A 23,641-nucleotide genomic window follows, 5' to 3' on the forward strand; every position below is an offset into this window, starting at 1 on the left:
AAATGAAAATGGCGGTGTGTGTATGGCTGCGAGGGTGTACTCGCCTTCAGTTCCACAGGGCTGGCTGCCAGGTAAGTGTATGTGAGGACTGCAGGCTTAGTCTGCATTGTGTGTGTGGCTATGGGAATGCTCCTTGTGTGCGAGGGAAGAGACAGTTGGGATGATGTGTAGGCAGGCAGTGAGTAATTTGAGGAGGGAGAATTGCCATCAAGGGGAGTCAAGAGAGGTTGATGCTACAATGCCCTTTGGGAATGAACAAACTTCCTAAGGGAAAGTTCCCAACAGCCCTTCACTCTTTGCTTCACGAATAATCAGATGGAAGCATTTGCCATACAACACAACTGCTTGCCTTTGCACCCTTTCTACAGTTTTAATCATAACAAGGGGAGGCAATCGCTAGGGCAGGGGACTCCTTCAAACCTGCTAAAATTATGATTGGGTTGCTGCCAGCCTTTGTATCAGCAGAGTCCTTAACTTCCTAGCCCTCAGGATTTCCAGGAGCAGCTTGAAAATGTATCCTAAAAAACAATATTATCTTTCTCCCACGACCGTGATTATTTTCTGCTGTTGTTGATCAGTTTCACCCAGACTCCACAAGCTTTCCATCACTCTTTTTGGAAGCAAGATGAATTATTTAGAAAGTGCATATGCGTGAAATATATAGTGATTTCCTTTATGTAATCTGTGCAGAGTTTGGCAATGGATACAAACCCACCAGTTGCTTAGCTATGGAACAATATGGACTAAGGCTACCTCTGCCCAGGACCCCTATTGCCACCTTCATTTTAGGGACTGCTTTCTTGCCATCCCCCTAACCAGAGTGTTCATTACAGCAGGGTTAAGTAGCACCACCCGATACAGGTGTGCCAACTCCTAAGAGACAAGGCAGTTTCTGCCCCTTCCCAGTATTTTTGAGGGGGCGGAGGACCCCTCCCCCATATTCAAAGGGCATTCAGCTCTGCCCCCAGACTCCTTGAAGCACTGCAAGGGCACTTTTCCTGGGAGCTCCACAAGCCTGGGAGCACAGATGGGGAGGACTGGAGCAGAGCCCATTTGAACGGGGAGGTGAGTGAGGTGCAGTGGGGGCTTGGTGGGGCTGCATACCTGCAGCTCTACCTTCCAAGGAGCATCCAAGGCGGGGTCGGCTGGGAAGCTCTGGATCCCCTGTGGCCTTTTTTGGGCTGCTGCTGCCAGGCGGCCAGCCAGCCAGAACTCTGCACTCGCCCACCAAAGGCTGCTGAAAGGCAACTGGGCGCCAGTAAGGGTGAGCAGGTGAGGAGAGGCACCAGCACAGGAGCACCAACTCCAAGGCCCAAGACAGTTTCTGCCCCCTGGCTCCTTGCATCGTGCACGGGGCCCCTCAATCCTGTTAAGAAGATGGCACCTCTGACCCAATATCAAATGAAGAAACAACCACCCAGTGGAACTTCACCACACTGCAGTGCCCACCAGTTTTGAATGGTGGGTGGTATATTCATGGCTCTTGGGTTGTCAAAGTGCTGGTAACAACTGCTATAAGGCTTTCTATAATGGAGTAAGAATTGTAATCAAGAACAGGGAGGGAGGCAAGGTGATGCAAAGTTGTTAAATGGACTGAAAGCTCTACTATATATGGCAGGGGCAGAGAAGTACCTTCTGCTTACTGTTTTTTGGTGAATATTCCAAAATCCAGGTATGGAATCTCTGATTTCTGTTTCTGAGGCTGGAGCCTACTCAGGTATGGATTTGGGGGCAGCCACCCTCTCTGCACCTCACAGCACCAGGTTCCTCTCTTGGACAGTGGCCAACAACCAGTTTTTCAAAGGATGTTGCACTCAAAGCAGGGTCACTGCTGGCTTCCCCACCCCTCCCCCCTCTCCCCCATCAACCATCTCTGCCATTTGCTTTTAAGCAAGCTTTAGGAATGCTTGGGTTAAATCAAGTGGTGTCCATGAGCCCTCTTGGCTAATGTAAGAACAGAAAAACCTTACCATGTACCAAGACTTACGGATCATTATTAATAGAGAAAATCACCCACTCATAGCATAGAAACTGGAAAATCCATTTTTGTTTTAGCTCCCCCCCATGCCCCCGCCGCCACAAGATGAACATGGATAGGTTGCTAAGGAGATTAGAACTGGAGGAGGAGGGAAGAACACAGACACGTGTGTGTGTGTTTCATAAAACTATTCTTGGAAATTTACTTTGCCTAGATTCTTTCTTCACTGTGAATCACTGACAGAGCTTCTACCTTGGTCCGTGTTTAGCTAGTTCTCCATGACTGAAACAGGGCTGTAGGCATGTGTTTTCACCTGCACAGTAAGGGCAATAGGAACATTAGGAAAGATGGGATAGAAAAATGCAAAGCACGTCCATCTAGCATTGTTCTTTAAAATCTGCTTATTGCATCCATGTCACAATAGTTCCATGGGCCACCAAGCAAGGGTATTATGCCCATCTCCTTGGTCAGTGCAAGGCTGTAAAGAGCCAGACTTGAAGGAGCAAGTCCCAGAAGAGTGGCAGTGCAGAAATGGGACAGATCCGCAAGAGGGCCAATCCAGAGACAGAATTGATTCTGATGAAATCTGTGTGCACACCATGCATTTAAAGTGCATGACTTTCCCCAAAGAATCCTGGGAACTGCAGCTTGTTAAGGGGGCTGGGAATTGTTGTTCTGTGAGAGGTCAATTACAGTTCCCAGGATTCTCTGGGGGAAGGCAAGTGCTTTAAATGTATTGAAGCTGGACTGCTGTGCTGATCACCTTTTAGGGAGCTGGGTTAGGCCCTGTCCTTCCTACTGTGTTGTTGGATGAGTATTCTAGAAATTTTGTACAGTGGTACCTCGGGTTAAGTACTTAATTCTTTACGGAGGTCTGTTCTTAACCTGAAACTGTTCTTAACCTGAAGCACCACTTTAGCTAATGGGGCCTCCTGCTGCTGCCGCGCCACCGTAGCACGATTTCTGTTTTCATCCTGAAGCAAAGTTCTTAACCCGAGGTACTATTTCTGGGTTAGCAGAGTCTGTAACCTGAAGCTTATGTAACCTGAAGCGTATGTAACCTGAAGCATATGTAACCCGAGATACCACTGTATTGTACACTTTTTAAAAAATTGCTTCTAACTGATTTTATATGTTTCTATTTTATCTTCTTAAGTTGCTTTGAGACTTAAAAAAAAACCTCACAAAATAAATAGTGACAAACAAACAAACAAGCAAACAAACAAACAAACAAACAAACAAACAAACAAACAAACAGATAATAGGCCATGCAAGCAAGGCCAGCATCTGGCTTCTGCTAAGGTAAAAAACTAGAACTATTTATGGGTTAGCTATTTTGAAATGGCTGGGAAGGTGGCTGGGAGGTGAGGTGGATAACTTTGCAGGGACTGGTTTGAGAAGGGGGGCAGAATACTGCCACTTTCTTCCTCCAGCTCCAGCAGCTCCCTTCAAGAGGAGATTAGGAAGCTCTGAATCCTGGCTGACTCTGATACCCTTGTGGCACCTGCGCACTTGCTTGAGTCACCTACCAATGCCCGCTCACCCCCATCTGTTCTAAGCCCCAGCTGCTTGCTCACTGGCAATACCACAGTGGAAAGGTAGTCGTGGCAGCAGTCAAGGAGGGCGGCTTCTGTTGCTAGTGGGTTCCTCAGATTCTGTTGCTAGTGGGTTCCTCAGATTCTTAGCGCAGACAGATTTCATCCATTGTCATCACTTATCACACCTCTTGTGCTTTTTACTTTGTTTTGCTTTAAAGGCGGCCCTAATCCACAAATCATCTTTGTTGTCTCTGACCTAAAATTGAAAACTGGTTTTTCATTCTAACTTTAAGGCAAGCTATATAAATTTTCACCAAGGTGCAGAGTGATGTCTCTCTGCACCTGTCATGGCCAATGAAACTTTTGAGTTTTTCCTGCAGGGATAGGACTATGTCAACTGAATTGTTTTCTATTTCAATGCCATAACCTGCATTACATAACATTATACCTGTCCCAAGAAACTGAAACAGCTCTCTCAGACAAATGTTTCTTTATTGTCAGTTTACTACATGATAATTTTCTACTTTTACAAAAATATTGTATAGCATTTTGAACTCAATTTTGATGAAAGGCGGTGTACAAATATGTTTTAAATAAAGACGAGCACTATCCTGGAGAGAATTCTCCTTTGCAGTCTCCATTGAAATATGACACAGTTGTATAAAGCACTTGTGCATGCTTTTACACCAGACATGGGGTACTTGCAGTCTTCCAGATGCTGTTGGACTCCAACTCCTATCAGCCCTGGCCAGCACAGTCATAGGCCAGGGATGCTGGGAGTCAGAGCACAGCAGCACCCGGAAGGCCACAAGTTCCCCATTCCTGTTTGTAAGGAAACCCCTTCTTGCCAAAGCTGCCACCCCCGTTATACAGAATCTCACAGAATATCCTAATCTGCCACAGCCACAGAACTATGGCTGTTAAAGCATATACGCCACAGTTAAAGGACCTCTCCCTCCCTCCCCACAAGAATCCTGGGAACTGTAGTTTGTTACAGGTGCTGGAAAATGTAGCTCAGAGTTGGGTAAGCTACAGTTCCCGGGATTTGGGGGTGGGGTGGGGGCTGTGTTTTAAATGCCTTGTTACAAAAGCTGGACGCCACCCCCAATCTCTGTCAAGCTATGTCAAGATTCCAGGAGGTTCCAGGTGCTCACCCACAGTCTATGCTCCAGTGAGAATAAGACACAGCAGAGACTGTCATCCTTTTATAATTATGGTTAAATTACATATATTTACACCATTAGTCTACATAGAGGAAGTCCAGTATGGTCACCTCAAGAGGGGCTTGTTCCCCACAGCAGTGCAGCACTGGAGCCCACGGCATCTCTCTCCCAGCCTGCCTTCAGCCAGCCTGCCAAGATGGCTCTGCCCTTTGTTCTCAGCTACTCCAAGGCTCCTTCCAAAGGCCCCCCAACTCTTCCTGTGACAACGCACCCCGTTATCCTGGCAACCTTCCGAATCCCCTGTCTCTGTTCACATCTCAGGACAGGGGACAGTTCTCCTGCATTGCCAATGGCCCTCAATGGCTCTGTACTGGTTCTCAACGGCCAGAGCTTGCCAGGTCGTCTTCCTTAGGCTAGCCAAGGAATCCCTCTGCAGCTGGTATTTTCCCTTCATATCTCAGATAATCAAAACCCTACCATTTATTACCTTCTACTATTCACTAATAGGCAGGACGCGGGTGGCGTTGTGGGTTAAACCACAGAGCCTAGGACTTGCCGATCAGAAGGTTGGCGGTTCGAATCCCCGCAACGGGGTGAGCTCCCATTGCCCGGTCCCTGCTCCTGCCAACCTAGCAGTTTGAAAGCACGTCAAAGTGCAAGTAGATAAATAGGTACCGCTCTGGCAGGAAGGTAAACGGCGTTTCCGTGCGCTGCTCTGGTTCGCCAGAAGCGGCTTAGTCATGCTAGCCACATGACCCGGAAGCTGTACGCCGGCTCCCTCGGCCAGTAAAGTGAGATGAGCGCCGCAACTCCAGAGTTGTTCACAATTGGACCTAATGGTCAGGGGTCCCTTTACTTTTTCCTTACTATTCACTAATAGGCTCTGTTACCTCATATCCGTAACAGAATGATGCCGACGCAGCCAAAAGCCCACACAGTCGCCGTTCTGGCACAGGGAGAGGACCAAGCGTGTTAAAACCCCAATGATGGCAGGCTGCCATTAATTATTATTTTTTATAAGATATTTATTGAAGTTTTCAAGATATTACAAAACACACACAAAAAAAAGAAAATACAAAGTAAAAATATTTAAAAACAATTCATTCCTTCCATTACTTAACCTTCATTTGCTTAGTTCCAGGACCTCCTCACACCTCCCTTTTTTGTATTCCAGTTCAATTATTTCGTTCAGCAAATCCCTCCCCTCTTTATGTATCCTAATCATTAATCATAAAGTATTGTAATTTTAGATTTTTACATATTAATAATCCATTTTTTCATATTCCTTGTAACCTTTCAGCTAAAGTTCACTTAGTTTCTATCCAACATCATTCTAGCATTCATTAATTTTACAATATTTCTGTAGATAGTCTTTAAACTTTTTCCAATCTTCCTCCATCGACTCTTCTCCCTGGTCTCGGATTCTGCCAGTCATTTCCGCCAATTCCATATAGTCCATCACCTTCATCTGCCATTCTTCCAAGGTGGGTAGATCTTGCGTCTTCCAATACTTAGCAATGAGTATTCTTGCTGCTGTTGTGGCATACATAAAGAAAGTTCTGTCCCTCTTTGGCACCAATTGGCTGACTATGCCCAGGAGAAAGGCCTCTGGTTTCTTCAAGAAGGTATATTTAAATACCTTTTTCAATTCATTATATATCATCTCCCAGAAAGCCTTAATCTTTGGGCACGTCCACCAAAAGTGAAAGAAAGTACCTTCATTTTCTTTACATTTCCAACATTTATTATCGGGCGCATGGTAAATTTTTGCAAGCTTGACTGGTGTCATGTACCACCTGTATATCATTTTCATAATATTCTCTCTTAGGGCATTACATGCCATAAATTTCATGCCTGTGGTCCACAACTGTTCCCAGTCAGCAAACATAATGTTGTATCCTAGATCTTGTGCCCATTTAATCATAGCAGATTTCACGGTTTCATCCTGAGTATTCCATTTCAACAACAAGTTATACATTTTTGACAAAATCTTAGTATTGGGTTCTAACAATTCTGTTTCCAATTTTGATTTTTCCACCTGGAAGCCAATTTTCTTATCCAAATTATATGCCTCCATTATCTGATAAACGCCAGGCTGCCATTAAGAGCCCGAGGAAGCAGAGCCCTGGCCCAAGGCGCCCACCTGACCCGTCCTTGTCCGGCTGGATGGATGGATGCGCAAGTGCGCGCGTGTGCGCGCCCGGCCGCCTTGCTGAGCGGCTCCGCCTTCCCGGGGCGGCGCCTCCGGCCAATGGCGGGGCGGCGGGCGGGGCGGGGCTCCGGGCTGTACACAGCCACCACGTGGAGCCGGGGTGGGGACGCGCCTGGCCGAGCGGGCAGAGAGAGGCGGAGAGAGGCTGGCCGGCCGCGCGGCGCTGGAGACGGTGCCTGGAGGCCGCCTCGCCCGGCCGGGCTTCCCCTCCCGCCGACCTGTTTCCCTCGGGCATCTTACCAAAGAAGTGTCTCCCCGGGGTCTCTCTCCGTCCCGCGCTGCCGCCCGCCCAGCCCCGCGCGGAACTTGCTCGCAGCCTCGCTCCCTGGGCGCGCGCCCCGCCGCCCTGCAGATGGAGGCGGCCGAGGACTCCGTCGCTCCTCCCGCTGCCGCAGCGGCGAGTCGCCTTTCTCGCGGCGACGGAAGCGCAGGAGCCGCATCAGGCGACTGAGCCGAAGCCCAGCCAAGCAGCCGAGCTGGCGGCGGCGGCGGCGGCGGAGCGCTTGGCCTCGAGAGCCGCCTTGGCGCAGGAGTCCTCCCCGCCCGCTTCGCTCTTCTGCCGAGGCCGAAGGAGACGCGCTGAGGGCGCCTCGGCGTCGGGCTCGCTCCCAAAACCGCGGCCGGCGGGATGGCCGCGCTCCGCGAGGCGTCCGCCAAGCGCGGCGAGCGCCGCAGGGTAAGAGGAACGCGCGCCTTGGGCTCCGCTTTTACGCAGCGTTGACGCGGCCAGGGCTCAGCCCCGGGACCTCTGCTTTTCCGTGCCTAGCTTGAAGCTGCGCAAAGTTCGTGGGAAGTCCTAATCCTAAAGACACCAGCCTGAAGCTCGATCCCGTTCGTTCAACTCAGGAGGGCGGGCTAGTTGACTCCAGCCCTGAGAAGATGGGAGGCGGATTCAAGAGAAATCGGGGCTTCTGGGCACGCGCGAAGTACTTTTGCTTTAGCTACAAGCCCTAAGTAAACTTGCATAGCGGTACAAGGTAAATGGTGCTTTTGAGCATGTGTAAAGTGCCATCACTAAGGCCAGCCTTCCCGTGCACGTTAGAGGTTAAGAGAAGGGCTACTAGGCAAAGCAGAATATTATTATTATTTTGTTTTGAGGGGGAGGGTGTTATTCCACTGGACACTCCTAGGGATGGATATTAGCAGTCTTCAGAATGCCCTTTCTGTACACACCTTGCAATCCTTGCCTCCACTCTTTAAGAAAGGTCGTTATTAATATCTTCATTGCTAGCGTGAGATCAAGAGAGTGGAGGCTTGTCTGTGAAGTGGGATCATGGCAGAGGCAAGACTCAAACAATAGACTTTTTGATGAAAAGTTTAGTCTTGGTTGGCTTCAACTGCAGCAGGAAAGAGGTTGCCCTAGCACAGGGAGCTATAGTTGGTGGGAGTTATAGTTCAACATCTGAGAATCCAACGCTGAAGAGCACTGATGAAAGGGATAGATGGAGCAAGCCCAAGACAGGCCTGAGGCAGAACAGCCAAATGGCACCATCATCACTACTACCCTCTCAGTACTTGACCTGGTGCAATCTCCCCCCGCCCAGGACTTGCACAGGAGAACTCCAGTCATCCGCTCCATTACCTTTTATGCCTCCCAAAGCTCACTGTATCTAAAGCAGGTGTGGAGAACCTGTAGCCCTCCAGAGGTTGCTGAACTACAACTCCCATCACCCCTGGCCATTGGTCATGCTTGCCGGGGTAGATGGGAGTTGTAGTTTGGTTATGTTTGGAGGGCCCAAGGTTTCCCCACACCTGATCTAAGTCAACCTTGACTCGTTTCACCTCTTGCTATAGGCAAACTGCATGTGAACTTTGTCTGTTTCAGCGGTGTCCTACTTGGCAGCAGTGTTGTGAAGACAAAGCCTGCAAAATTATTACCGAATGAAACTTTCCAAATAAATTATAAACTGTAACTAGTCTGAGTTGTGGCTGGTGCAGGTGGGACTCCCTTGTTCTCCTGAGTTACTGGGAAGGAGGGTAGACAGGCACAGGGAACTAGGCGGGATGGCACATGGCAGTGCAGCTGATCCAGCGTTCTTGCCACTGCAAGCCACACCATACTCCCTGCACCTCAACCCTCTCTGAAAGCAGCAGCAACCTGCGGTGTTGGAGAGCCACTTGTACCACCTCACCAGCCACTACTGACGTGGCTCCAGCAAGCTCAGCATGCTCTCCACATTGGGCGCCCCTCCAGACACCCTTTCGGGGGGGATTTTGTGATGATTTGTGCTCATGAGACTATTGGGGTGGTTATATGGGACCCTGCTTTCCATACTGTTTGTGCCTGCTAAAGATTTGAGGTGGGCATCCTGCTTTCTTTCCAGTTGATACATTCCCCATAACCTCCTGCTGGAGCACTGTAAGTTTTTACAGAATAAAATGTTTCAATTTGCTTTTTATTATTAGATTTATTTATTTATTTATAGCTCATCTTCCTCCCTGACGGGACTCGAGGCAGTTTACAGATAAAAACAAGTCATTAAAAACATGGGGGGGGGGACCACAGTCTTTTAAATCCAGTTAAACATTAATGGAATTTAAACTGTATACGTATATAAAATTTGTTTAAAACATACAAATAATTACAATAAAAAGCACAGCACCAGCCTTTTCACTAAAAGCAGTCAATTCCCAAAAGCCTGTTGGAACAAGAGTCTTGTCCCACTTGTGTTGACTATAGCGCAGTGGTGCCCCTCTAGACGGCAGTAATGTGGCAACATGTGGAAAGCATCACAGAACAGCTCATAAAGCAGAATGATGTGTAAACGGTCCAGTATAAATCCAGGACAAGTGCTCCGTTATTGCCTGAATGTCATGTTGCAGAATAGACCTGCAGAAAAAAGCCTTGGGGGGGGGGGCTAAACCATGCTCTGTAGGGCTGCAAATCTATGCATCCTAACTCAAAGGAAAGCCCCACCAAATTTATCTTGGATCTTAGAAGAGGAAGAGTTGTCTGTTATCACTATCTGAGGGTCTTTGTGTGTCCCCTCCAGGAGAGATCCTCAGGATGGCTACACGAGAAGGGGCCTTTTCTGCAGTGGCTCCCCACGTGGGAAATGTTCTTCCCAGGAAGGCTTGCCTGGAGCCTTCATTATATGTCTTTAGGTGCCAGATGAAAATGTTCCTCTACAACCAGGCCTTTGACTGTTTAAACAATCTGGGGCCTTTTCAGTGTGCTTGTGGGAGAGGGGTTATTGATTTGTTTGTTTTTGTTTGTTATGTCTTTTGTGTTCTCATTTTGTATTTTTATGCTGTAAGCCTCCCTGTGATTTTTAGATGAAGGGCAGTACAGGCAACTCCCAATTTACGTGGGTGGTACATTCCAAGGCACCGCACGTTTAAGTGAAATATTGTATATTTGAAACACCATTGAAAAAGCCTGCAAACACCCCGTTCCAGCCCCATCCCTCCCTTTTTTCTGATATTTTCAGGTTACTTCCAAGTTCAGCATGGTCACGCACATATCGGATGTGCCTAAAACACTGCTGCCTGTATATAAATTTAATAAATGCCACTACTACTACTACTGCTGCTGCTGCTGCTAATAATAATAATACTAGGAACCTGTAAAATGCTGATTAATTTCTCCTGCTTGTGTTCATTATATTGTAGAATAGATGTGTGCTTTTCTGTTTTGCTGAGTGGAAGCTTTAATCTTTCTCAGCTATAGGTTGGCCAACTTTTCAACCAGCTCTTGCACCTGCATGTTTAGCAGAAGCACTTGATCTGCAGACATTAGCCTGTGATGTTTATTTCCAGGCCTCAAAAAGCTTTTTTTCCCTGCTGATTTTCTGCAGATCAATCGCCTCTTAAAGGGAAAAGAGCAGGCCAGGTTATGGGGCAGGGTTTTTTAGGGGTGGGGTTAGGTGTTGACAACCCTAAATACGACTGAGCATTATGGAGCCAAGGGTGGTGATTATTCCGGATTGATTAAATACAATAAATTAATTGTATGTGCCACTGATTCATAATCTGTAACTGGACATAGAGATTTGCACAATAGTTTTGAAAAGCATGAATAAGGAAATTGCCAACTTCCTCCTTTTGAAACCCTAAAGTATAAGAAACGCAAGAAGCCGCTGTCCTGAGTCAGCCTGGGTCCCTTTGTCTCAGCACTGCCTGGCCGTGACTGTCCTGTGTCTCAGACAGAGCCCTTTCCCCATTAGGTAGACGAGCCAAGAGTTGAACCTGGGACCTTTGCTCAGGCGCAAAGCACGTGCTCTTACCACTGAAGCTATGGCCCTTAGAGGGTGCTTATGAGCTCGTCTGGAGTGCCTTTTCCCCTCCTGCACCCACGCCGACTGCCTTTAGTCACCCCACACACATCTGGGATTCAGAGCGAAAAGCTTCCTGGGTGTGCAAAATGTGGCTGGTTTGAAATTAAGGAATGAAAGCCCCGGGTGCCTGCAGTGTGTACACAGCCTATGTTGTCATCCGACTCTTGGCAGTTACTGCCGTCTTCCCTCTGGTTGCCAGGAAGTCTCTCGTCAGCATCTGGCCAGGATGGAGGGGACAGCAAGGTGCCAGGAAGGGAACACGCACTTCCCATGTTTCCCTTAGCCTGCTGCCTGTGTGCTCCCTCTCCCTCACTCCCCAGCCTCACTCTCCCATTTTGCTTTCCCACTGCAGGTTCCTCCAGGATCTGTGCTAGCATCCCCTTCTTCTCTGGAAGCCTGAGGTGCTGTTCTTGGTACCCAGAGCCTGCATCTCTCTCTCTCTCTCCTTCTCTCCCTCCTTCATTTTCTACCTCCTCCTCCCCCCCACTGGCTTACCTGGATGCCTGCTTACCACAGACCCACGCCTCCCTGGCCTCTGCTTCAGCACATCCTCTCCAGCGACATTGGATAGACTTCAGCTGGCAGGAGGATCGAGGGATTTTTCTTCAGGCTGGGACACAAGTTGTGGCTCTCCTCAACTGGCAGAGATCTACTCCCAGGGCAGCAACGGCAGAGGAACAATATTAGCTGGATTCACACGCAGAGACAGGGGAGGCTAATCTGGCACAACTTGCGATCCTAATTTTGGTTGGCTGCAGCTGACCCTGATTTGGAAGATCTCCCCTTGCGTGGCAGCACTAGGGAAACCACAGCGGTAAGGCAGGTCAGGATCCTGAGCGGAGTGTCCAAGAAGCCACTCCCCCCCCCCCCCGCGAGAATCCTCTGTAGCCTCTTCTCCTCCAGCTGTCACAAAGCCCAGGGACCCATCTCTCCTTTTCTACTTTCACCTCTTGAGAGGCTGGGTACCGTACCGTTCCTTTCCCTTCTCCCCCCTTCGAAAAAAGAGACTGAAGGATGATTTCCACGCATGGAGGCACCCCTCATTGTACCCTCCTCTTGCTTTGCTAGCCCAGGCTGTTTGGATTGCAATGGATGGGGTGAGACCTGTGCTGGCAACATGATGTAGCAATTCCTTCAGGGCAAAGGCACCTGGGACTTTGGATCCTGAGTTTGGAACAATCTGCCAATTGGACAAAACCTTTCCCTGCAGACTCCCTTTTTCAGGTCCTGGAAGTGGCAAGCTTCTGGGTGCAGCCATTGCATCATCGCGAGTGGGGAAAATCCAGGCAGCGCACTGAGATTTTGGCAGGGTTGGCTTGGGCAATCTTGACCGTGAAGATTCTCATCTTCCAGACCGTGGCTTGTAGCCACATGGAAGACCTGGGAAAGTCCACGTCGTGGCTGCGGGCTGAGCTGGCCTCCCCGTCTCCGTGCCTCCACATCCTGGACTGCCGCAGCCGGGAGCTGTACGACTCGTCCCACGTGGAGCGGGCCCTGAGCGTGGCCCTCCCAGGGCTGCTCCTACGTCGTCTCCGGAAGGGGAATCTTTCAGTCCGGTCCTTGCTGCCGGGGCCTCCCCAGGCCCTCAGGGATAGCACGGTGCTCCTATATGACGAGGGAACGCTCCAGCTGCCCCCATCAGGGAGCCAGGAGGAGGATGAAGGGTCAGTGCTGGTGACGCTTCTGCAGAAGCTGCGGGAGGAAGGTTGCCCCGCCTACTACCTGCAAGGTGGGTGTGCTGAGGAAAGCGGGATTTGTGAAGGTGGGAGATGGGGCCGGGCTACCCGACATATGGAAACTTATCTCTTTCCTAGGGGGCTGCCCTATGTTGAGTCCACCCCATCAGTCTCAGGACAAGCCACACTGACTGGCAAAGGTTCTCTGGGGTTTTGGGGGGCGGGCGTTCCCAGCCCTACCTGAAAATACTGGTGACTGGACCTGGGACCTTCTGCATGCAAAGCAGGTGCTCTACCTGTGAGTTGTGGCCCTTCCCCTAACCAATCCATTCTCCAGGCAGATTCAGGAATATTGTTGCCAGATTTCAAGCCAGAGATTTCCTCTGTTTTTAAATTTGCTGCTGAATCAGGAGAGCAGATAACCACAATTGCTTGCACCTATTGCACCCCTCCCTGTACTGCCATGTCCCCCCCCCCAGCTGTTCTAATCAGCAGTTTTTCAGCTGTGGCAACGGGGCAGAGCAGGTTTCCAGCATCTGGAACTCAGAAGAATCGCTGCCTCTGACAGCAGAGGTGAAACCTGGCCATCAGGGTTAGACCTGGGGTTTGACTTGGCATAAGGGTGTGTCCATATTAGCACCATAGAGTTCAATTTGTTTTTGTTTGTGCAACACACAGGGAACACTCATGGGTGGGGGTTGGGGGACAAGGCAGCGGATGATTTCACCCTGCAACACATTGGCTAGAGATGAATTACAGAATGGTTTCCATCAGTGTGAAGCTAGTTTGAGAAACAGTGCCTCAAACAGTAGCATCTGATAACAAAGTGCAGGATACGTATGTATTTTGGATAACGCTGTGGGAACATGGATTACAAACCCAGCCCTGGAAGTGCAGTGAGGACACAGTAAATTGGGGTGTGGACACAGCCTTGGTCTTGTTACACATCCCTTCCTTGTGACCTTAGCCAGGAATATTATCCTGTATCAGAGATGGAGGAACCTGTATCCCTCTGGTGGACTCCAACTCCCATCGGCTCCTGTCAACATGGCCAAGGCTTGGGGGATGGTGGGAGCTGGAGTCCAGGAACATCTGGAAGGTACCACTGGTTCCTCACACCTGCCTGAGATTTTAAGTCTCTTCCTAGGGAGGTTCACCTGGCGCCTTCATTGCATATCTTTAGGCGCCTGGCAAAAGCATCTCCCAGGCCTTTTAAATTGATGGGGTACTGTGTTCGTTTGTTATTGTGACTTTAAAAAAAGGAAGTCCTGAAGTACAGAAACTCAGAAAGTGAAGTGTTTTCCCCTGGCTACATCTGCATGCTTTCAAGGTCTTCTTTATCACCCAGCTCTTAAATGTACAAGAGGGACTGCCAGGGTGGGGGGTGGGGGGGTTGGATGGCAACGCAGCACAGGCCTGCCCTGGGAAACTTCCCTGGCCACTGCCCAAGCCTGTTAAGTGTCACCCTAGGCCTGACCCATCAGAGCAACCGGGCCGGGAGCCAGAATAGAAGAACAGTAGTGAATAAGGCTGCCAGCTTTTCAACTGGCCATTGTAGCTGTGCTTTTAACAAAAGTTTGATTTGCAGACCCTTAGCAAATGGTGATTCTCTGCAATGCTGTGAAAAGCTTCACTTGCAGATTTCTGCACAACATGCTGCTGCTAAATGCAAAAGAGTTGCCAATCCCCCCCCCCCATCAGTTTGCGACTCTAAATCTCAGCAAGCCTTTTGGCAAGTGTGCCACCAGTGCAGTCCAAACTATGAGAATGCCACTTTAGCTCCTACAGCAGGGTATATGAAGCTCCCACTTTGTGCATGGAGCTTTGCTGTGATTCAAACCTTGGCTACCCCTTAGCTAGACCACGGGACACCCTCCAGATTATGGACTACAAGGCCCATCAGTCCCTGTCAGCATGGTCAGGGATGATGGGAGTTGTAATTCGACAACATTTTGAGGGCGCCAGGTTGGCTACCCTTAATCCAGGTCCACCTATTGATTGACTAATTGTAGGGTTGCCAAACTACAACTTGAACGTTCAAGACCAAACTGCACACTGTGCACAGTTCTGTGTAACTTTGATACTCTTTATTTATTTATTTTGACTGTAGCTTTTCAGCAAAGTTTGGTAGAGGGACTACTTAACCTTTCCACCAGCAGCAGTGGTTGTCTCTTCAAAATCACCCCTTCATCTGTTTTTCTCCACATCAGGGAAAATATTCTTGAACCTGTGTTTTTCCCTCCATGGAGAGAAATGTAGTTGCGAGTGATTTTCAGCATGAAAGCAATGTAGGTAAAGCTGCTCCTTCCCACCCACAGATCTTCCACTCACGATTGCACCTCTCTCTGCGGCTACCTTTTCATGTGAGATGGTCTTAAAAATATATTGAGGCAAAGCTACACCCAGCAGCATTTAACATGTAGTTCGCTGCTCACTTTGTCCTTTGGAAACAGTGATTAAGTGAAAGATGAAAACAGGTTTTTTCCCCACACAGTGCAAGCTGCTCTGAAATTCTCTCTTGTGCACAACTATTAAAAGTGCAGAAGCACTGCCCTTTTTCACCAGGTCTCCCTAATTCTCCTCACCCCTGCTCCCACAACACTGAAGACTGCCAGGATTGCAGGTTTCGGGACAGCTGCACATTCCTGCATTGCAAGGGGTTGGCGCTAGACGATCCTCAAGGTCCCTTTAACACTGCAGTTCAACGATTCTGTGCTCTTTTTAAAAATGTAAAAAGCCTGGAATGGTAGCAGTTAAAGCATTTTGTTATGTAATCTATGATAAACATGCCCTGTAGATTTCTGCAATCAAAAGGTAATATCACCAAGGCAACAGTCTGTAAACAAACAATCTCCCAGCACAACACTTTGCAGCAGCATCTGTAAGCAAGGGGGGCGTGTTAAAGTGGGGGCAAGAGGTCTGGGCTCCAACAGAAAGGATTCAGGACTTGGAGCTCCTGACTGCCTCTTAACTGTACAGAAAGTCATGCATATGGGTAGAGCAAAAGTACTGCTTCAGGGGGGCAGGTGTGGGGGACTGCTTGGTTCCAAATGGAGTAACTGTGCCCCTAAAGGACCAGGTGTGCAGGACTCACAGCGGCCCATGGAGACACAGGTCTGTCCAGGGCGGCTGTCTATCAGTTCCATCTGGTACATTGGCTGAGACCCTGCCTCCTGCAGACTGTCTCGCCAGAGTGGTGCATGCTCTAGTTATCTCCCACTTGGACTACTACTACTACACGCTCTACATGGGGCTGCCTTTGACCTGGAAACTACAACTAATCCAGAATGCAGCAGATAGATTGGTGACTCGGAGTGGCTGCCGGGACCATATAACACTGGTCCTGAAAGACCTACACTGACTCCCAGTACATTTCTGAGCACAATTCCAGGTGTTGGTGCTGACCTTGAAAGACCTAAACGTCCTCGGTCCTGTATACCCGAAGGAGCATCTCCACCCCCGTCGTCCAGCCCAGACACTGAGGTCCAGCACTGAGGGCCTTCTGGCAGTTCCCTTGCTATAAGAAGTGAGGTTACAGGGAATCAGGCAGAGGGCCTTCTTGGTAGTGGCGCCCACCCTGTGGAATGCCCTCCCATTAGATGTTAAGGAGATGAGTAATTATATAATCTTTAGGAGACATCTGAACTGATTTTTTTTAATGTTTAATGTCTTATGTGTTTAATATTCTGTTGGAAGCTGCCCAGAGTGGCTGGTGCAACTCAGGACAGGGTACAAATAATAAATTATTATTGTTAATAATTATTATAGGAAAGGGTGTCCCCACTATGACAGGGGAACCTCCAGTGTCAGTGCTTTAATTCTGCATGTAACAACTGTGGCTGTGCTGCTGCTGAGTCATCTCTTGGCTTTCTCCTTCCTTCAGGAGGCTTCCATAAATTTCAGGCTGAATGGCCGCACCTCTGTGAGACCAACCTGGACACAGCCAGTGCCAGTAGCTCACCTGTGCCCCCGGCAGCTCCTGTGGTGGGACTGGGCGGCCTGAGCCTCAGCTCCGACTGCTCCGATGCAGAGTCGGGGCCCCTCAGCAGCGGGATGGAGTCGGAAGGGGCGAGCCCCCCCTCCTTCCCCGTGCAGATTCTACCCAACCTCTACCTGGGCAGCGCCCGTGACTCTGCCAACATGGACACCCTGGCCAAGCTGGGCATCCGCTACATCCTCAACGTCACCCCCAACCTGCCCAACCTCTTTGAGAAGAACGGCGACTTCCATTACAAGCAGATCCCTATCTCGGACCACTGGAGCCAGAACCTCTCTCAGTTCTTCCCTGAGGCCATTGAGTTCATTGGTGAGTGAAGGGAAAGGCAGGCAGAAAACCCCACCCTTGGCCTCCTGCTTGCGTTTTCCTGTGGCTGTTGTCTGCTGGCCATCGGAGGACCCATTCACATGACCCCTGCAAAGCATTTGAGGGAATATGGCTTGTGTCCCTGAGACAGTCATCTGAGTCCATTGAGAGGCAACTGGCTCTCACTGCAGCTCACAGCTGACGTGACTACTAGTTGGGCCCCGTCACTCACCTTTGTGTCTTCATGTTGGCGGGGGGGGCAGACTTATGGACCTTCGGGGTCCCTTCCAACTCTGCAATTCTGTGATTCATGATTGATTCATAAGGAGGCGGAGAACCTAGAAACACTGTGTCTACCGCAGTTTTTTGTAACATACCACTTGGGAACTTTCAGTACCCTGGGGCTTGCAAGCGAGTAAGGAGCTGGGACCAACACCCCAGAGATTGTCCCACTAGTGCAGGCATCCCCAAACTTGGCCCTCCAGATGTTTTTGGACTACAACTCCCATCATCCCTAGCTAACAGGACCAGTGGTCAGGGATGATGGGAATTGTAGTCCCAAAACATCTGGAGGGCCGAGTTTGGGGATGCCTGCACTAGTGCATCTAGTTTTGGGGGCCAGTGGGCAGGTAGATATACTTGAAAATGGGTGGTTTTCCAAGCCAGGGTCCCCATAGTGAGTTGCTGGTGGTTGAACTAAGGTCAGGTAGGACCAAGGAAGGGCAGGAGGCCTGGCTTCCAGTATTCATCCCTGGCTTGGGTGATCCAAAGGCCTCGCCCAAAGTCAGTGGGGCCAGAGCTTTGCCTCCTAGTTTCTTCCTGTGCATCACCTGTGGATGAACCTTTGCCCTCCACCCCCACCCACAAGATGTTGCTGCACTACAACTGCCATCATCCCTGGCCATTGGCTATGCTTGCTGGGACTGAGGGGAGTTGTAGTTTGGTGACATCTGGAGAAACAAAAGTTCCCCATACCTGCTGTACAGGAATAAGGCTCATGGGTCCTCAGGCAGCTTACTAGGCAAAGTCCTTAGAACTTGTGGGGCTCCCAGTTGATCTGCATCTTTAGTGATGAGGTACAGTAATTAAGCATCCCAGGGAGAAGGCAACACGATGGTGTGCCATTCCATTCTGGTTTGTCCTCATGACACTCTCAGCAGGCACAGTTTTCAAGCAGCCCCATACTGATCTGTTTTGAATTTTGTGCTGTTGGAGAGTAGGAGTCCTTTACCTGCTGAGGGCATCAGGTTAGCCCTGGATGGTTGTGAGCAATGTGGATCACCCTTTGGATCACCCTTGCTCAGTGTATCTACTACATGGGCTGGGTTAACTGACCCCTCCAGCCATCCCATGTCTTTTAGGGACCTCACTCTTCCTTTGCGTTACAGACCTGCAATCTTCCCTGACGTTAAGTCTCCTACACTCCCAAACTGATTCTTTGCTGTTGGCCAGTCTCCCCCTTTTCTTTCTCATTGAGCAGCTTCAGTGTGTGCACACAGTGAGGTCTGTGGTCTGTGCATCCTCAGATTGGTTCTGTTCCTGCATCATCTGTAGAGTACCCTACAGAATATGATGCCTGGGTACCAACTAGGCCTGCAATGGTTCATTGATGAATTTGCCAGATTAATTATTTTAAAATATTTTGTTCGGGTGCCTCTGATTGATAAAACAGAGAATTCTTATTTTAAAAGTTTACAGTTTTAAACCAAACATTTCCAAAACTTGTGGCACGTAGACCGCATCTTCAAAGAGAGGCATTTTCCCTTCTCTCTCTGTTCAACAGAGTTAATGCATTCTCATAAACTGACTTATTTGCATTCCTCATTCTAATCACTTTGCTTGGCCACTCAAATTTTCACAAAGTGCTTCTTGCAAGCGGGGCCTTGCAACAAAATGTTGCAGTGTTGAGTGTTGCTGTTCAGGATTCCAGCAACTCCATTCCACTTCCCCTCCCTTCCAGTGGTTAGGAAGGGGGTGCCTGCCCCTCCCCCAAACTCCCTACCTTTGTCCCTTATCATGGGCCACAACTATTTTTTTAGCTTTCTCCCCTGATCCTCTAATGTCAGCTCGAATGCCCTTTTCCTCATTGTTTCATTCTCTCTTTTGCTGCCCACTTCCTTTTGCCCCCAAACTTCCAAATTCTTTGCAAGCCTTTCTGGAACTGGAGCCAGAAGAGAACAATTTGCGCACTCTTTTCTAAACCTAGATTTTGTGTTTCTTTGGCACAGTTTGAAATATGCTGTTGCAGTGCACGCAATCATGGACATACAATTCTCAGACTTTTCCTTTGGAAAATTCAGCATAAAATCTTCCATTTAAAAAAGAATTAGAGTGATGGAAGAATAGTCTCTGGGACAGTTTAGGAGAGATGACGCCCACCAAGGACCTTTTGTCAAAGTTGTCTCCATCTGGATGTAAAGGGCCGTTGCCCTGCTGCGGTGGTCCTTAGGCAAGCCTGTCGGTGTGAAAAGTCAAAGCAAGATCACTTTTATTCGGGGGGGGGAGGGAGCAAAGCAATTCGGTGACATGTATAAATTATGTGACCAAGCATATCTACATCTTTCTTAGTTGCTTCATATAGTTGGAGGAACATGGCAGTATGTGGGGCACTTAAGTCCTATTGAATCACTGGGAGCTTTACTCAGCCCCACCTCTGGCTAGTGAAATCTCAACAGTCAATGTCTATATACAGTCTGCCCTGAGGACTAGAAACTTGCTTGTTGATATATATATATATATAAAGTTACTATAGATCCTTAGGAAGCTGAGTTCTTCACTGGTGAAGTTGCAGGATATCCTCAGCGCTGCTCTTAACCTGAACATTCACACACACCCATGGGTTCTTCCCCACCTGCCTCCCTTGTCCTGCCACCCTTCCCTCATCCCCACTTGTTTCTCTGCCCCAGCCCTTACAGCCCCAGTTTTGTTGTTGTTTAGTCATGTCCGACTCTTCATGACCCCATGGACCAGAGCACGCCAGGCACTCCTGTCTTCCACTGCCTCCCGCAGTTTGGTCAGACTCATGCTGGTAGCTTTGAGAACACTGTCCCACCATCTCGTCCTCTGTCGTCCCCTTCTCCTTGTGCCCTCCATCTTTCCCAACATCAGGGTCTTTTCCAGGGAGTCTTCTCGTGAGGTGGCCAAAGTATTGGAGCCTCAGCTTCAGGATCTGTCCTTCCAGTGAGCCCTCAGGGCTGATTTCCTTAAGAATGGAGAGGTTTGATCTTCTTGCAGTCCATGGGACTCTCAAGAGTCTCATCCAGCACCATATCTCAAAAGCATCAATTCTTCAGCGATCAGCCTTCTTTATGGTCCAGCTCTCACTTCCATACATCACTACTGGGAAAATCATAGCTTTAACTATACGGACCTTTGTTGGCAAGGTGATGCCTCTGCTTTTTTTTTTTCCCCCAGTGCAGCCATATTCATGCGCCCGACCTGTTCTTTCCCTTTTCCCTTTCTCGTTCCCTCTCTGTCCCAGATGAGGCCCTGTCCCGGAACTGTGGCATTCTGGTGCACTGCTTGGCGGGGATCAGCCGCTCGGTGACCGTCACTGTAGCCTACCTCATGCAGAAGCTCAACCTGTCCCTCAACGACGCCTACGATCTGGTGAAGCGGAAGAAGTCCAACATCTCGCCCAACTTCAACTTCATGGGACAGCTGCTGGACTTTGAGAAGTCGCTGGGGCTCAGCAGGGCCAGCCGGCGCCCCCCCTCTGGCCAGAGCTGCTTCTTCACCTCGCCAACAGATGACAGCGTCTTTGAGCTGGATCCCACGTAGGGCCAAAACAGGGCGGTGGCCTCTCTTCTTGTCATCGTCGTTGGCCTCCTCCTCCTCCTCTTCAGTGTTACCTGCCTGCCCTGGTGGCAGAGTCCCTTTGGGGACCAACTGAATACCTCACGCCAGAGAGGAAGGCACCTCTTACAGCTGCCTTTGTTGCTGTGGATGCTGCACACCTTCCCAAACATGCAGCTCATCTGATGGGGCCAGATCCATAACCAAAGACCCTCCCTGCCCCCACAACCCTTCCACCTGCCTCTCCATTCCCCAAGATCCCTGGTCAAATGTTGAGTGTTTCCTCTGGACACACAGACCGTGTGGTCCAGACCAGCCTGTCAGATTTTAAAAGATTTGGAATGGGCCGTTTTCAGGGCTGGAACCTGCTGGTTGCTAAAATGCCCATCCTATATAGGACGTTTCCCATTCTACAGCCATAATCTAGAAACTGGTTAGGTTGCAGACCTTCGGCTCCCATGAGAATCCTCTCTCCCCAGGACTTCTGGTTCTAGAGCGACATCATTCAGTTTAAGGGGGGAAATGGGGGGGATATGAAAGAGAGAAACAAGTCTCCTGTGGCAGTTCTGTAATGAATAAAGGGATAATCCAGATTAGAAACCTCTATCTCAAAGGTGAAAGGTTCCCCAACTATCTATCTTGTTCTTGGTTCTAGAACCATGAACCACAGAATCCAAAACGTTGTCACAGCATGTATAGTCTGAGACTCTAGAATTGCCTTAAGGAGCCCCTGCCAGGAATGGTACAAGACACCAAACAAAAGAATCTACACCCTTTTAAGCCTTTGGCCTCCGGTTCTAGGAATTAATCCTATCATGCCTGATGCAAGAACTGCAGCTCTGGAACTGGGACAGTTAAGGAATCTCTGGGTCAAGAACCTACGAGCTTTGGATGCAGATTCAGAAGCCTGTATCATTCATCATACCTCAACCATCATCTGCCCCACAACTTCCCATCCCAAAAGCAGGCCGGCCAGCCACTCTGGAATTAATCAAGCTATTTCGGAAAAGCAGAAGGAAAATGTGTGGGGTCGAAGCTTTGGAGCAGATTTGCATCAGGGAGCCAGGAAGACCTAGATAGTAGGGGGCATGGTGATCAGTTCCTGCACAGAGGTGGAGAAAGTGGAGCAGCTTTGAATTTCATGTCTGTGTGTGTACAAATTTTGAATGTGTGTATGCCTTAATGCCTGCTTGTAAGCAGCCAGAGCTGTGTATGTGAGTACTAGACAGCGTCTGCTTAGCCTGCATGCAGGGCTTAATTTGTGGCCAGAACATAGGGCTGAAACTTGCTTTCAGTGTCAGGTGCTCCGTCCAGGCACAAGTTAAGTAGTAACAAAGAAGAGAGCACCTCTGAGCATGGGCAGAAAAACAATCAAAGAAGTAGTAGGTAAATGGGCAGACTGCTGGCCACAGACTGCTCCCCTGCAATAGGCTACAGTTCTTGGGTAAAAGGATGTGACTTGTACTAAGTAGGCATGCACTCAGCACTTCCTTTAAAAAATGAATTAACTTAACCATTGCCTGTAAGTGGGTGTAGTCAGATAACAGATTGTGCCTGTATGTTCTAAACTATGTCCAGGGCATTCTGGTGCCCCCTGCTTAATGATAAGTTCCCTAGGTTTCTTCACTGTGGATCTGCTGGGCTGTGGATCTGCTGCAATTCCATAAGTTGGTATTTTTGCAGGATTGGCTCTCTCCTGATCCCACCTTTCTTTCTTGATCTTTTTTTAAAGCAACTTTCTTAGCCCTTTTGGCTATGAAGATATGCTTAAAAGTGCTTGCAGGCAAAGCTTGCTGAAATAATCTCGAGCAGCTGCAGAATGAGGGGCTCCAGGGGTCAAAGTGGGTGGGCTTCAGGGTCCTGCATAGTGGACCTCCTTATGATTGGCAAAAGCAAGATAAAGGATGCAGAGTTGTAAGCAAAAATTTGCAGAGTGACAGTGCAATCTTACATGTGTCTGCATAGAATTAAGTCCTATGATGTCCAATGAGACTTATTCCTAGGTAAAGGTGTAGAGGACTGCAGCTTAGGTTGTGCAAAATACAAGCAATTACGCAAATTTGCTCATCTAGTACCATTCATGTGGGTTGCAGAATTCAGCTTTGGGCAGGGGGGAATTTGGACTGCCTGGACACAACCTTTAATTTTATTTGGCTGTAGACTTCAGTCCTGTGTACCTGTATGTGAAAAATGCAGGTCTGTCATTTTCTCTTTTCCTCTTTTCTTCATGGCAGCTAAGAGAACTGCCTTAGGATGGTCATTTTTTAATAATAATAATAATAATAGTTAATAATAATAATGGTTGGCATCCTGGTCTCTTTGTTTTTCACATGAATGTATATGGCTCCGGAGCCAACTGCAGAGACAGGCAAGGACTGTCATTGCCATGGGCAACACAGTCACTTCAATAAAAACAGGCCTTTAAACAATACGAAGGAGTGTGGATTTGTTTGGTGTTGATGCTGATGAAAAGCAGCTGATGGTGAACCACTTCACATGCACAAGACCAATCCAAAGAAAGCCACTAACCCAGCTGTGAGGAACCTCTGGCCCTGGAGTTGTTTGCTGAACTACAACTCCCATCTTTCTTGGCTATTGGCCAAGCTTGCTGGGACTATTGGGAGCTGCAGTTCAGTAACATCTGGAGGGCAAAAGGTTCCCCACATCTGCCATAACCCTAATGACTATGATCACTGAGA

The 23,641-nt window shown here is 48.8% G+C and overlaps 1 protein-coding gene across 3 annotated transcripts; it reads left to right on the forward strand.

Moving 5' to 3' along the window:
• DUSP9 (dual specificity phosphatase 9) lies at positions 1-23,373 on the forward strand. Of its 3 annotated transcripts, none has more exons than XM_080987454.1 (4): positions 1-71; positions 11,521-12,897; positions 16,728-17,150; positions 20,629-23,373. In XM_080987454.1, exons 2-4 carry the CDS (start codon positions 12,540-12,542, stop codon positions 20,925-20,927), a joined length of 1,080 nt encoding a protein of 359 aa, XP_080843580.1. In that variant the 5' UTR covers positions 1-71; positions 11,521-12,539; the 3' UTR covers positions 20,928-23,373. The 3 variants fall into 3 exon arrangements, with proteins under 3 accessions (XP_080843580.1, XP_080843579.1, XP_080843578.1); XM_080987453.1 differs by lacking the exon at positions 1-71 and adding an exon at positions 7,444-7,567; XM_080987452.1 differs by lacking the exon at positions 1-71 and adding an exon at positions 7,582-7,868.
• The last annotated feature ends 268 nt before the right edge of the window (positions 23,374-23,641 follow it).

The sequence above is a fragment of the Podarcis pityusensis genome (assembly GCF_964106645.2).
Source record: "Podarcis pityusensis genome assembly, chromosome: 17".
Lineage (NCBI taxonomy): Eukaryota > Metazoa > Chordata > Lepidosauria > Squamata > Lacertidae > Podarcis > Podarcis pityusensis.